This window comes from Corylus avellana, chromosome 1 (assembly GCF_965113065.1).
Source record: "Corylus avellana chromosome 1, dhCorAvel1.hap1.2, whole genome shotgun sequence".
Classification (NCBI taxonomy): Eukaryota; Viridiplantae; Streptophyta; class Magnoliopsida; order Fagales; family Betulaceae; genus Corylus; species Corylus avellana.
This window is the reverse complement of record NC_142490.1, coordinates 46,925,031-46,938,122: the sequence shown is the minus strand read 5'-3', so window position 1 is coordinate 46,938,122 and position 13,092 is coordinate 46,925,031. Positions and strand designations below refer to the sequence as shown.

At 37.9% G+C, this 13,092-nt stretch overlaps 3 protein-coding genes and 1 non-coding gene across 4 annotated transcripts; 2 read left to right on the top strand and 2 right to left on the bottom strand.

Moving 5' to 3' along the window:
* Positions 1–1,737: 1,737 nt before the first annotated feature.
* LOC132170485 (inositol diphosphatase DSP4) lies at positions 1,738–3,846 on the top strand. The gene is made up of 5 exons (XM_059581479.2): positions 1,738–2,238; positions 2,334–2,427; positions 3,281–3,338; positions 3,436–3,479; positions 3,572–3,846. The coding sequence occupies exons 1-5, from the start codon at positions 1,994–1,996 to the stop codon at positions 3,755–3,757; spliced, it is 627 nt and encodes a 208-aa protein (XP_059437462.2). The 5' UTR covers positions 1,738–1,993; the 3' UTR covers positions 3,758–3,846.
* Positions 3,847–4,835: 989 nt separating this feature from the next.
* LOC132173199 (small nucleolar RNA snoR111) lies at positions 4,836–4,962 on the bottom strand. The gene has a single exon (XR_009439290.1). It is a non-coding gene; the product is annotated as a small nucleolar RNA snoR111 (small nucleolar RNA).
* Positions 4,963–5,913: 951 nt separating this feature from the next.
* Positions 5,914–8,969, top strand: PHOX2 (Octicosapeptide/Phox/Bem1p (PB1) domain-containing protein / tetratricopeptide repeat (TPR)-containing protein). Its single transcript, XM_059582832.2, has one exon. It carries the CDS (start codon positions 6,350–6,352, stop codon positions 8,666–8,668), a length of 2,319 nt encoding a protein of 772 aa, XP_059438815.2. The 5' UTR covers positions 5,914–6,349; the 3' UTR covers positions 8,669–8,969.
* Positions 8,970–11,466: 2,497 nt separating this feature from the next.
* On the bottom strand, positions 11,467–13,092 carry LOC132170670 (1-aminocyclopropane-1-carboxylate oxidase). The gene is made up of 4 exons (XM_059581734.2): positions 12,943–13,092; positions 12,586–12,812; positions 12,109–12,442; positions 11,467–12,009 (listed from the first exon to the last, which is right to left on the bottom strand). The coding sequence occupies exons 1-4, from the start codon at positions 13,045–13,047 to the stop codon at positions 11,716–11,718; spliced, it is 960 nt and encodes a 319-aa protein (XP_059437717.2). The 5' UTR covers positions 13,048–13,092; the 3' UTR covers positions 11,467–11,715.

The window sequence follows — 13,092 nt, the reverse complement described above, 5'->3', positions numbered from 1 at the left end:
ATATAGATCCAACGTACCTCCCGAACTTCATTGGATAACAACAATTTGGAATTTTATAGTATGTGTCAAAGATAGAGAATCATATTGTGGTAGGTTTTGATTTTGGAGCTTTACTACGAAAATGAGAAGTTAGTTGCTAGGCTTCTTAACGTTGATCAGACTAACCAATAGAGAATAATATATTAGTAATATTAAAATATTCAGTTTTAGTGAAAGGAAAATATTTGTTGTATAACATAAAGATCCTTCGAATAATATAGATTCAACATACCTCCCGAACTTCATTAAATAACAACAATTTAGAATTTTATAGTATGTGTCAAAGATAGAGAAGCATATTATGGTAGGTTTTGATTTGGAGCTTTACTACGAAAATGAGAAGTTAATCGCTAGGCCTCTTAACGCTGATCAAACTAACCAATAGAGAATAATATATTAGTAATATTAAAATATTTAGTTTTGGTCAAAGGAAAATAATTGTTGTATATCATGAAGATCCTTCGAATCTTGTCGAATGCCCACTCCACATGTAAGTGACCCTTTTAAGGCCCAGGTGAGTTGCTAAATCTTAATCATTGACCATTGACCATAAAAAAAAAAAAAAAAAAAATTATAATAAATAAAATATAAAAGAAATCATTTCTCATCCATTTTCGTTTTATATATATATATATATTTTTTAAATTCATCATTAAATTTATAAGACCTACATAAAATATTCAAAAAGAATATATAATGTGGTCGAATCCTTTATAATTGGAATGCTCAAATTTCACTAAAAATTGAACATTCCACAAAAAAGAAGAAGCGCTACATAATTAATTATTCTAACTGGATTAGGGTGTAAAAGGTCACATGTTCAAGACAAACAGGTGCCGCAATTTGGATAGAGATTTTTAGCAATTTTATTGTTCAAATTGCTATCAATTTAGGTTACAAATGTGAAAAATTTTGTATGAGATTTGTTTGCCCGAATAGATTTCGAATAGTCCGTCTACATGTTGCGAAAAGCGAACATCGTAGAGACTCCTATTTTCTAAAATCTGAATCCGCCTCAATCCCTCTATGTGTGGGCTATCAATTTTTTTTTAACAAAATTAGAATACTCTATGTTAAGAATTATTTGATATTATTCTTGAGTTATTGCTTGCCTTATGTATTCTAGGATTTCTTTAGTCTACTAGGTTTACTAACACTCCAATCATCATCTGCATCTCCCCCTCCCTTCCAAAAAAAAAAAAAAACTAAACCCATGTAAAATAGTGCTAAGTGTCCATAAACATTTAAAAGACACATTAAATTCTTAACCTCATTAATAACAGTTTACTAATTTAAACTAAATTTAATGTATCTTTTAAATATTTATAAACACTTGACACTATTTTACATGAGTTGAAAGATATTCCTCCATACCAGTTTGAAAGAAATTTTTGTCAATTTTCTTTCCCACCTCTAATTGGATCTAGAATTATGAAATTGAATAAACAAATTATTGAGCACAAAACTTAATTAATTTGTCCACAAAGCAAGGAAAGTGATTATTATTTCTATAAACTAATTTTTTGAGATAATTAATAATTTAATATGATATTAACCTCCACAGTAAAATATTTTATATGTAAAATGTCAGGAGAGTGTTAATTAAATATATTTTCTCAACTATTATATCCCAGTCTCCACTATATAACTCTTTCTCATTATTAAAAAAATCTACAAGTAAAGTAGATATTCATCAGGCTCAGCCTTTTTCCCTCAACTCTTCTTGGTCTTTGCTTTTTATGTCCACGTCTCTATCGTACAAGGCCAATACGAAAACCAACCGGATCACAATCCCATTCCATCGTCCACAGCACGATTCATCATCACGAGATCCTTTCTCTCTCACTTTTTCCCTCTTTCCCACCGAGAAAAAAGAAGAGAGAAAGAAAGAAGATTTCGAAAAGCCTCTCAGATTCTCAGAATCGCTTTGTTTCAAATTTTTGGCGCCAAATCCATGAAGGTTGAGAGCTTTGGGCCGGAGATGTGTACAGCGACCGAACCCTCGCAGTCGTTGACCTTCGGGAACTCGACGGCGGCGAAGTCTCCGCCGATTGTCGTTGAAGATGGCGAGCGGGAGGGGGAGGAGTTGTTGGTTCCGCCGCTGAACTTCGCGATGGTCGATAATGGCGTGTTCAGGTCCGGTTTCCCAGATTCCGCTAACTTCGGCTTCTTGAAATCCCTAGAGCTCCGTTCCATTATGTGAGTGTGTAATTTTTCGATAACTGTTTTCTTCTTCGGAAGTTTTGGTCGCTATGAGTGATATTTTGGGGATTTGATATCGTTGTTTGTGGTAGATGTTTGTGCCTGGAGCCCTATCCGGAGGCGAACAATGAGTTTTTGAAGGCTAATGGGATTAAGCTTTTCCAGTTCGGGATCGATGGCTGTAAGGTTCGGTATTGGATTTTTAGGCTTAATTCGTTCATGTAATTTGATAATGATCTGATTTTTTTTTTATTTTTTTATTTACTGTGGAATTGTTGACTCTGCTTCCTGAATTTATGTGCGAAATTGTTAGAAATGGGATCAAACAACGCGTTAACTATGATAATTGAAATGGGACTAATTGAGTAAGGTTCAGAACGGACCTATGCTTTTTATTATTATTAATATAATCTATTGGCCATTGTTTTAACACTAAGATGCAGATTTCTATTTTGGTAGCTATCAAGACTTGCGGCCACATTGCTGTGCGTTTTTGAGACACTGGTTTTTCTTGTGGCTGATCTGCTGAAAAAATCTTCATGTTGACCACTAAATATTAAACAGATCCATTTTAAAAATTCTTGAAACCATATTTTTATCCCATTATTCTGTCATGGCAAAGTGGCATGAATCAGCCCTCTTCTTGAAAGGTTTTCATGGGTTGAAGTTTTCAAAAGAAACTGTAGAAGAAAAATCGACTGTTAGTAGGGAAACCAATTTTGACAGAGGTAGATAGTGGATCATAGAATTGTAAATTGTGGAATCCTAGAAACAGGGGAGCTTCTGGGTTGCAAAAGATTGGCTATGCTTTGGATATATTTATGTAAAAGTAGTAACCATATTTTGTGCAGGGTTACCAGAGATGTACTTATCCCTTTAGGGGTTTTTGTTAATGTTGTTTCTTCCTTTGAGTGAGTAGTCATTGATCACAATTGCTGATATCAGTGGAAGCTTTGCCTCATATAGTATGTGATTGTGTATGGTTGTTGTACTTGCATCCGAAACAACATTTGACATTGATAACCAATGCCATGGGCAGGAGCCTTTTGTAAACATTCCAGAGGAAACAATTCGCGAAGCACTGAAAGTTCTCCTTGGTATCATACAAACTTAAACATTATGCCCAAATATAGGATAACTTGACTCTTTTGTGCAACCTGCTAATGCAAGTTTTTTGCTTGTCTGCCATGCCAGATGTGAGGAACCACCCACTTCTAATTCATTGCAAACGAGGGAAGGTACTGTGATTATTTTCTGTTTTCTGCTTTCTGCTTTCTTATATGATTGAAATCTTCAAACAATCTGTGTATCATTCGATTCGACTGTGCAGCACCGCACTGGTTGTCTGGTGGGATGCTTGAGAAGATTGCAAAGATGGTGCCTGTCTTCTGTTTTTGATGAGTATCAGAGGTTTGCTGCTGCTAAGGCCAGAGTGACAGATCAGAGGTTCATAGAATTGTTTGATATTTCTGGCTTGAAGCACTTGCCAATATCATTTTCATGTTTAAAGAGATAGCCTATAATACAAGGAAGAAAAGGCATTTGCTTTCACATAAAGCAGAAAAGCATGGAGAGTGGCCATTGATTGAGATAAGCCGAAAAGAAAGTGAAAGTAGTGGATGTCGGATAATAATATCATTCCTTTTTCTTTTCTTTTTTTTTTTTTTTTTTTTTGAATCCTCCCCGTACACCCTTAGCTGGTGTTCTTGCCTTGGTTTCCTTGTTAATTAGAAATCATAAATATAGGTCTTCGCTTTTGTATGTGTGAACATTTCATCTTCTTCGTTCCTTTGTGAATATTCCTATGTTATTGTTGAAGGTGTTGGTTACCCTTGTCTTCTTCAGTTTCCTCACTTCCTCTTGTGTTTGTCATATCACAATTAGTAGTAAAATTTGATGGATAAATTTACTTTTTTTTATTTTAGTAATTAATGACAAAAAGGTAGACTTTCAAGTCGATTTAAGTTCCATAAACCCACAGCCTGCAGAGCTATTTAAAGAACTTGGGGACCTATAAGTTACACACATTGTTTGTATGCATAGCCCAAAGCATTTGATGCACCCCAAATTCGGCAAAGTTGTGTCCAATTAACTTCTATCCCAAAAGATAAATATCTATGACTAGTTATTAACTAAATCTATTAAAGGGACAATCGTTCTTACAACTTATATGTGATTGTCTAATCATATGCGAATTTAGAAAATTTTCCCCCAATGAGGAAAACCTTGTCCGATAATGGGTATATATATATATATATATATATATATAGCAATTTTATTTTACAAATTAACCATTTGTGAATTTATTTATTAAATTTATAAGAGAATATAAAAACCGGACCCGGTCCCTAATTCATGTCCTGGTTGAAAACTAGACCCGGCCGGTCCCTTATTAAAAGGTAAAATGGTTATTTCCTTTCTTTTCAGGGTAAAATGGTTATTTCCTTTCTTTTTTTTTTTTGTTTTTTTTTTAACCATTTGTAAAAAGGACCGGCTTCTCTCCATCTCTTTTGCTTCTCCTTTGAAAACTGTCAGATTCAAACTCAAAGAAAAGATAGAGAAAAAGGAAAAAAAGAAAAGAAATGAAATAACAAATGTGGACGAGCAACAATCGAATCGCCAATACAATATGACGACTGAAACGATATCTCGGCCGTTGATTTTGTTATACCTCGCAGTTCTTCTGAACACAGAGACACAAACCGTCTCCGATTCTCTTAAACAGAACAGAGGCTTCGATTGAAACAAAACAAAAAGAAAAACCCTAAAATATGAATGGTTTATCAGACAAATCCAAGAATGATATAACACCCAAGTCTTAAACCCTAACCCTATTTACCAATTCGCTCGAGCAGATGAAGGGAAGCGCCGAACCTTACCAGTCCTGCAATTTTTGAGGTCTTTATATAGAGTGCCTGAGATCCCAATTACCAACCCTAGCCACTATTCAATGCTGAATTACCACAATACCCTTGCCATTCTAATATTTGGTTTTAGAGAAATACTAGTACACTCTTAATTGTACTCTTTAATGTGGAGTGAAATCCCCATTAAATATAAAATTTACTAATAATTCATTCAAAATTTAATGATAATTTTTATTATGATATCAACAAGTGTATTTGGATGTCTTCAAGAGGTAATTCAATCGACTGTAACCACGTCTAATGAAACAGATATCACTAGTTTGAATCTCTTTTTTCCTCTTGTGCTGACATGTAAAAAAAAAAAAGTATTTGGAGAGTGAGCGTAAGAGTTGATACATTACTCATTTCAAATAAATAATGTTATTTTTTATGTTCATTCATTTATTCATATGAAAAATTATTTAAAATACGTCACGTTAGTCGGCATAAAATGAGTGTAAATAATAATATTTTTCTTTTCAATTAGGTAAATATTATTTAGTAACTATCATATAATTATAAAACATTTATCAAAAAAATGCTATTTATAAAAAATAAAAATAAAAATGCAAAATCAATTCAGGACACGCGCAATTATTTAAAAGAACGATGATTCTAGAAAACATTTTTATATCTGCCACGCGTCGCATTTAGGTACAGGGATTCATTTGGATCCCCTGGCCCCTGTTTGAGGTGATAAATATCCAACATGAAGGGTTTGAAGTAGTCAAGGACGAAACAACATTCTACAGATCGGACGGTTGAGGATCACCAAGTAGAAGTAGGCTCCATCTTAGATTGCCAAAATCCTCCCACCATCTAGGGTTTCATCCCAAGTGACTTCCCAAAAACCCCATTTTCCATTTCCATCTCTCTCGTACACTGAGCACCCAAACATTTCTCCAAATACCCAACCAATCCACCTTCTTCCCAACCGATCTTCTGGGGCTCTTTTGGGACTCCACAGGGCAAAAAATCACACAGAAACAAAAATCTTCACAGAAAGCTTCCAACTTTGAGCTTCTCATTTGTAATTGTAAGTACCCCTTTTTCTCTCTTCTTGTTCATTGAACACAGATTCTTCTTGAAAATTCTGGAAGCTTTCTTCTGCTTTATCTTTCGTTTACATAAAATAGATAAATTTATATTTGTGTGTGTTTGAGAGAAAGAGAGGAAGGGGGAGAGAAAGATTTATATTTTATATGGGGAAGTCAGGGAATAAGAAGAAGAAGGGTGGTGCAAACCAAGTGTCAGGGGATAATTCAACACCAAATGTTAATGGTGGTGTTGATTTGGACTCTTCGGTCTTTTTGAAAAGAGCCCATGAGCTCAAAGAAGAAGGGAATAACAGGTTTACAAGTAAGGATTACGTGGGGGCTCTCGAGCAGTATGATAATGCTCTTAAACTTACTCCAAAAACCCATCAGGACCGAGCCGTGTTTCATAGCAATAGAGCGGCTTGTTTGATGCAAATGAAGCCTATAGACTATGAGGCAGTGATTGCTGAGTGTACTATGGCGCTTCAGGTCCAGCCCCGCTTCGTCCGGGCTATCCTTAGGAGGGCTCGGGCATTTGAGGCAACAGGGAAGTATGAAATGGCGATGCAGGATGTGCAGGTGTTATTGGGGGCAGACCCAAATCATGGGGATGCTTTGGAGATTGCCCGGAGGTTGAGGGCAGCATTGGGTCCTCGCCAGGAGGCCCAGCAGGACCTCCAGAGCCGCCCGTCCCCTGCTGCCCTCGGGGCTTCTGCAGTTCGTGGTGCCCCAGTTGGTGGCTTAGGGCCATGTTTGCCTGCCCGACCGGTACCAAAGAAGGCAACTACTACAGCAGGGGGATCAGTCATATTACCAAATAATAAGCCAGAGAGGCCTCAAACTGTTTTTCCCACAGAAAATGGTCCAGAGTCTAAAGCACAGTTGCCCAAGCTCGTGTTGAAGCCTTCTAGTGGTTCTTCAAAACCTGTCAATCCAAGAAAGGATAACCAGAAGGAAAATTCATCGTTTTCATTAGTGTCATTGCGTGGGCAGACTCCAGAAGCTGAAATCCAGTGGAGGCCATTGAAGCTTGTTTATGATCACGACATAAGGCTTGCCCAGATGCCAGTGAAATGCAGTTTCAGAGTGTTAAGGGAGATTGTGGGCAAAAGGTTTCCGTCATCAAAGTCAGTTTTGATCAAGTATAAGGATAATGATGGTGATTTGGTGACCATAACCTGTTCAGGGGAACTTAGATTGGCAGAGTCTTTTGTGGATAACCTCATCCCAAAGGATCCTGAAACAGATAAGACAGACTCAATCGGGATGTTGAGATTGCATATTGTGGAGGTGGGTCTTGAGCAGGAGCCACCTTTATTGGAAGAAGAGGATGAGAAGGATGTGGAGAGCGAGGGAAACAAGGGAGATGAAAGTGGCTCTAATTCATCACTTGGTGAATCTGTGTTGGAACCTGCTGATACAGGAATCAATAAGATAGAGAAAGAGGCTCAGAAGGAGAAATTGGTAGCAGAAGATCCTGAGGGCAAGGAGGTGGAGATGGACGATTGGTTGTTTGAATTTGCTCAGCTTTTCCGCACTCATGTTGGCATTGACCCAGATGCTCATATTGACTTGCATGAGCTGGGGATGGAGCTTTGTTCTGAGGCACTCGAGGAGACGGTGACAAGTGAGGAAGCCCAAGGTCTTTTTGACAAGGCTGCCGCTAAGTTCCAGGAGGTAGCTGCTTTGGCTTTCTTCAATTGGGGAAATGTTCATATGTGTGCAGCAAGGAAACGCATTCCCTTAGATGAATCTGCTGGAAAGGAGGTAGTGGCAGCAAAACTTCATGTGGCCTATGACTGGGTTAAGGGAAGATATTCTCTGGCCAGAGAGAAGTACGAGGAGGCTCTCCTGATTAAACCAGACTTTTATGAGGGGTTGCTGGCTCTTGGGCAGCAGCAATTTGAAATGGCCAAACTTCATTGGTCATTTGCACTTGCTAAGAAGATGGATCTTTCTAGCTGGGATTCTGCCGAAACTCTTAAACTTTTTAACAGTGCAGAGGAAAAGATGAAGGCTGCAACAGAGATGTGGGAGAAGCTTGAGGAGCAGAGAGCAAATGAGCTAAAAGATCCAAGTGCAAGTAAGAAGGAAGAGTTATTGAAAAGAAGGAAGAAACAAGGAAGTAATGCTGAAGGCGAGCCCTCTAGCCTTGGCAGTCAGGGTGAAGTTTCAGCAGATGAAGCAGCAGAACAAGCAGCTGTGATGAGATCACAGATACATCTCTTCTGGGGTAACATGCTTTTTGAGCGATCCCAAGTTGAATGCAAATTGGGGCTGGGTGGTTGGAAGGAAAACCTTGATGCTGCTGTTGAGCGCTTTAAGCTCGCTGGAGCTTCTGAGGCTGACATTTCAACTGTTTTGAAGAACCACTGCTCTAATGGAGATGCAGTTGAAACGGATGAGAAAAAGGTTCCAAGGCCGGACACTGATGTGGCTGGGGAAGCTAAGAATGATGTAGTTGATAAAGCATTGGGAAAGTGATATGGAGAGAGATTATCCATCTGCGTCACAGCTTACATTCAGATTTTCTCATTTAAGCATGAGCATGAATTGGAGAAATGAAATGCTTCTTTTCTTATATCAAAATGGTGGAATTCTAGAGTTATTTTCCTTTGGTTCTGAAAAATCGGGTGCCAACATTAAGTATCTGTTTACTCCAAAGATTTTGTGCTTTGAGTTCTCCGTGATAATTTTCTAGGTGACGTTTAACATTGTTTCTTCCAATACTGATGAGTTTTCAATAAACAATTTATTTGCCTAGGGTCTGATTTTGGCCTTGCCATTCCGAAGTGGGACTTGGTCTGTATCATTGTTTGGACTTATTTCATTCATTGCATTGCCCATTCATAATTTGTTTTCATCATCTAGTTTCATTAGTGATCTGTAGCACTCCGGATCTTGTTCTTTTTAATGCATGGAAAAAGAACAACATAAAGCACACAATCCCCCCATTCCCACCATACCCCAAACAGAAAAGGGTGGGAAAAAAAAAAAAAAATCTCTGCCAACACCCATCTTCTCAAATCCATCTACTTGCTCGTCACTTGAAAATGAGGGGAGAGGCACCAGTTGGTTGTATTGGCTGGTTGTCCTTACCCATACATTTGAGTTCATGAATTTTTAAGCTGCCGGGGGCAGTGATCCATCATCTTTGCACTTACAGATGACGGTATGGAATAATGGGACCTAATCCATGAAAGTGACTCATAATGCTAAGAAAAGACTTATTGGTAGAATGATGGCCTTTTTTATGGTTACTTCACTTTCGGTGCATACGATGTGTTTGTAGGTGATATCACTAAAGCAGCAGCACTCTTACATTGATTCAGATATTTTGGGTTCTGACATGTTCGCATATCTGTGTGGATTGTGCATTGAATTAGATGTTCTCGCATTTGTCAGTTAAAAAAGAACCTATGGATCCTAAACCGTATTGATTTTTATTGATTGAAATATTTAAAATACGCAAGTATGTTCAAGCTAGATTGTGAGTGAGAACATGCTAAGATCATTAGATACAAGCAGAGCTGGATTGAACTGTATTCAACTATGTGCCTGCTATCTGCCATTCCACTTTATTGCGTACCGGATATTCTGTTAAGTCACATTCTTCACTGCTTATGAAATAAGATTTGTCACTCCTTATTGATGCACTTAGTGGATTTTTTTGCACATGATGACCAATCTAAGTCCTGCCTTTTCTCATCTTAACTTCGTCCAGTTTGGTCTCTGATGGAGTTATCTTTGTATTGGTGCTCAATTGTTACATGACTATCCTTTCATTTGTCACCAATGGAAACTAAACTAGTTGAGTAATACTGAAACAGGGTGTTGATAGTTCCTTGCTAAGAAACTGTAAACAAGCCTTTCATACAGCTGCTAATTTTAATTTATATCTTCACTATTACCTTGCAAATCTGCATATATTCCTTTGATATGACAATCTATATACCTTTCATATCAATCATGCAGCATGATATTTGTATCACATTTTACACCCTCATAAGCTAAAGCCTTGGGGCCGGTTTTTTGAATAGCTGTTGGTGGCTTGCTGAGACAAGATGCAACATTGCTCATGGTCATATACTATTGTTTAGTTGTTTGCGATGATTATTTCTTTTTGAGAAATAGAATAGATATACTTTTCAGTTGTGTTTAGTGTATTCTGATAGTTATGGTTGAAAAGCAGTAGCAGTAGTTCTTTAAGTCACCTGATCCAGAAGCATAATTTTCAGTTGTGTTTAGTGTGTACTAAGAATTACGGTTCAATTGCTGTGCCTTTAGTGTCTCTTCACTGCTTCCTTTAAAGTCTTTGATTTCTTTATACTATCTGGTTTCCAGGTGTTTTTCAGTACAGCTGATTCGGGGTTCAATTTTTTATTATTGTCCGAAACCTTTCGGACACAGAGGAGAATACTTGATATTCTAAGGATACTGAAAACAGACCACTATCTACTTCTTTACATCATTTCAATTAATAATGACATACTGCTTTCTGTATCCTAAATATCCAATAGCATGAGGCTTACAAGAACATGGGCCCCTTGTATTGGTGGGAAACTGTAACCAATGATTTAGTGGTATCAATAAAATTTACATACTTGTGTGCCTTTAAGTGTTACAATATCATTACTTCCGTCGAGGATCCCGTTATTAGGTTGTTTTTTTGTTATTAGAAAATTCGAACAGCTTAAAAGAGGAGTTGTCGGTTTCCAAAGTAGCTTAGAATGCAGAACTTATCTACTCGGAATAAGTGGGCTCTACAATTTTCTCTCTTTAAGCTGAGATTCGGGCAGCCGAATAAAAGGCAATTCCAATTCATGGCACTTTCTTGAGTTTTGGTATGTAAACATTTTATCAGTACTCGACTTTCATAATTTTTTTTTAATGTGGATATTGAAATCTAACGAGGAAAACACATTTATGGGGGAATATCGAGAACAGGGGTTTCTTAATGAGGAAGTGCAGAGAAAAGGAGAAATGCTGACTGATTATCCTATTGTCTACACTTCATTGTCCAGAAATGTCTTTTTCTTTTATCTGTTTTTCCAGATCAGAGCTTCTTTAAACTCAATAATTCCACGTTTAAGATTCTATGAATGAAAATTAGATAGTCATTTTAGGCCAGCTTTAAGCTTGGAACCAGTTTTTACCCTTAATAGATGGTCAACAATATTTAATTTACACGTTCCCTTTGTAAGGCATTGATTCTGATTTATATTCCAAGAATATGTTTTGAATTAAGCATAATACCCCCAAGAGAATCTTAAGACAATTCCTTACCAAAAGGGATGATAAGTCACTTCTAAACAGTACATCTGATCAACAGCAGAGCAGCACATACATAACACCACAGGAACTATTGAAGAAGCATATAGCAAAGCACACCTAAATTAACCACAAGCTTAAAACTCACTCAACAGAGAAACAGTAAGACTCAATAGCTAGGACTCTATGATAATTATTCACAGCAACACACACACAACAAAACCCTTTTTCCTATCTTTCATGCACGAGAGGTGGACTGATCAGGCAGTGGCAATAGGACCCAACTTAACGGGGAACTCCATGGCCTTCATGGCCTCAAACCTTGGCTCCTTGGCCTGGAATTTCAGGCCGGCATAGAGCTTCATATAGTCTTCAAACACAAACTTCGGGTATACTTGGCCTTTCTCATCGGCTTCTTTCTCCACCAATGCTGGTGCCGGATAGATAACGGCATCACTGCCGGGGTTGTAGAATGATGCTATGGACATTCTGTTACCATCTGGTTGAACATTCACGCGGTGCAGCACACTCTTGTATTTGCCATTGGTAATGACCTACACACAAAGAAAAAAAAAATCTTAATTAGGAAATGCTAAGACATCCCAACTACATTGTTTTAATGCAATATTAATGGCCCTTGCAAGTATATATACCTCAAGTTGGTCACCAAGGTTGATGACGATGGAGTGGCGCATTGGGGGAACATCAATCCATTCGCCATCCTTGAGAAGCTGAAGGCCACTGACCTTGTCATCTTGGAAGAGCAGGATGAGGCCGCCGGCGTCGGTGTGGGCGCGGAGGCCCTTGATGAGCTCTGGTTTGGGGCAAGGAGGGTAGTTGCTGACCTTGGTGCCAAAAGTTGGACCTTTGGAGCCATAAAAGGATTTCTTCAGGTATCCTTTCTCCAGCCCAAGATTCTCACACAGCAGGTCCAAGAGTTGCTCAGCCAGTTTCTCTAAATCCACTACAAATTCCTTCATTGCCTTCCTGAAATTGGTAACAGAACAACTATAACTCATGGTTTCCCTTAACATATATACACACACACACACACACACAAGACAACTACTTTCAGAAAAAAAAAAATAATAATAAATAAATAAAAATAAAAATTGAGTTATATTTGTAACCTATAATCTTCATCAAGATCAGGGATTTCGGACATGTTCGAGGCAGGAAGGTGGCGCAAGAAGAAGGTGCTTTCCCAGTCGATGTCACTGACTTCGGACTGAGCAGCCTCTAGACCCTTACTTGCCACCATTTCCTTAAACCTTTCCTCCATACACTTCCTGTAATGCTCCTTTGTCAGCTTCTCCACAGAGTCCATCAAATCATGAGAAATCCCATGATTCACCAACTTTACAGAAAAAACCACACGAGAAGTTAGCAGAGGTTTCAAAAACGTACATAATTGCTTCAAACAAACTTCAAAAAGAATATTGGCAGATATATATATATATAGTAATTATATCTAACTATTCTAGTACCTCAAAGAATCCCCAGTTCTCACAGGCATCTTCTATCAATTCCATGGTTGCACCTCTCTCTTCGCCATTAAGCTTCTCCATGTCAATAACTGGGAAAGTCTCCATTCTCTCTTTTCTTTCTTCCACCTCTTGCTCTCACTTTCTTATGCT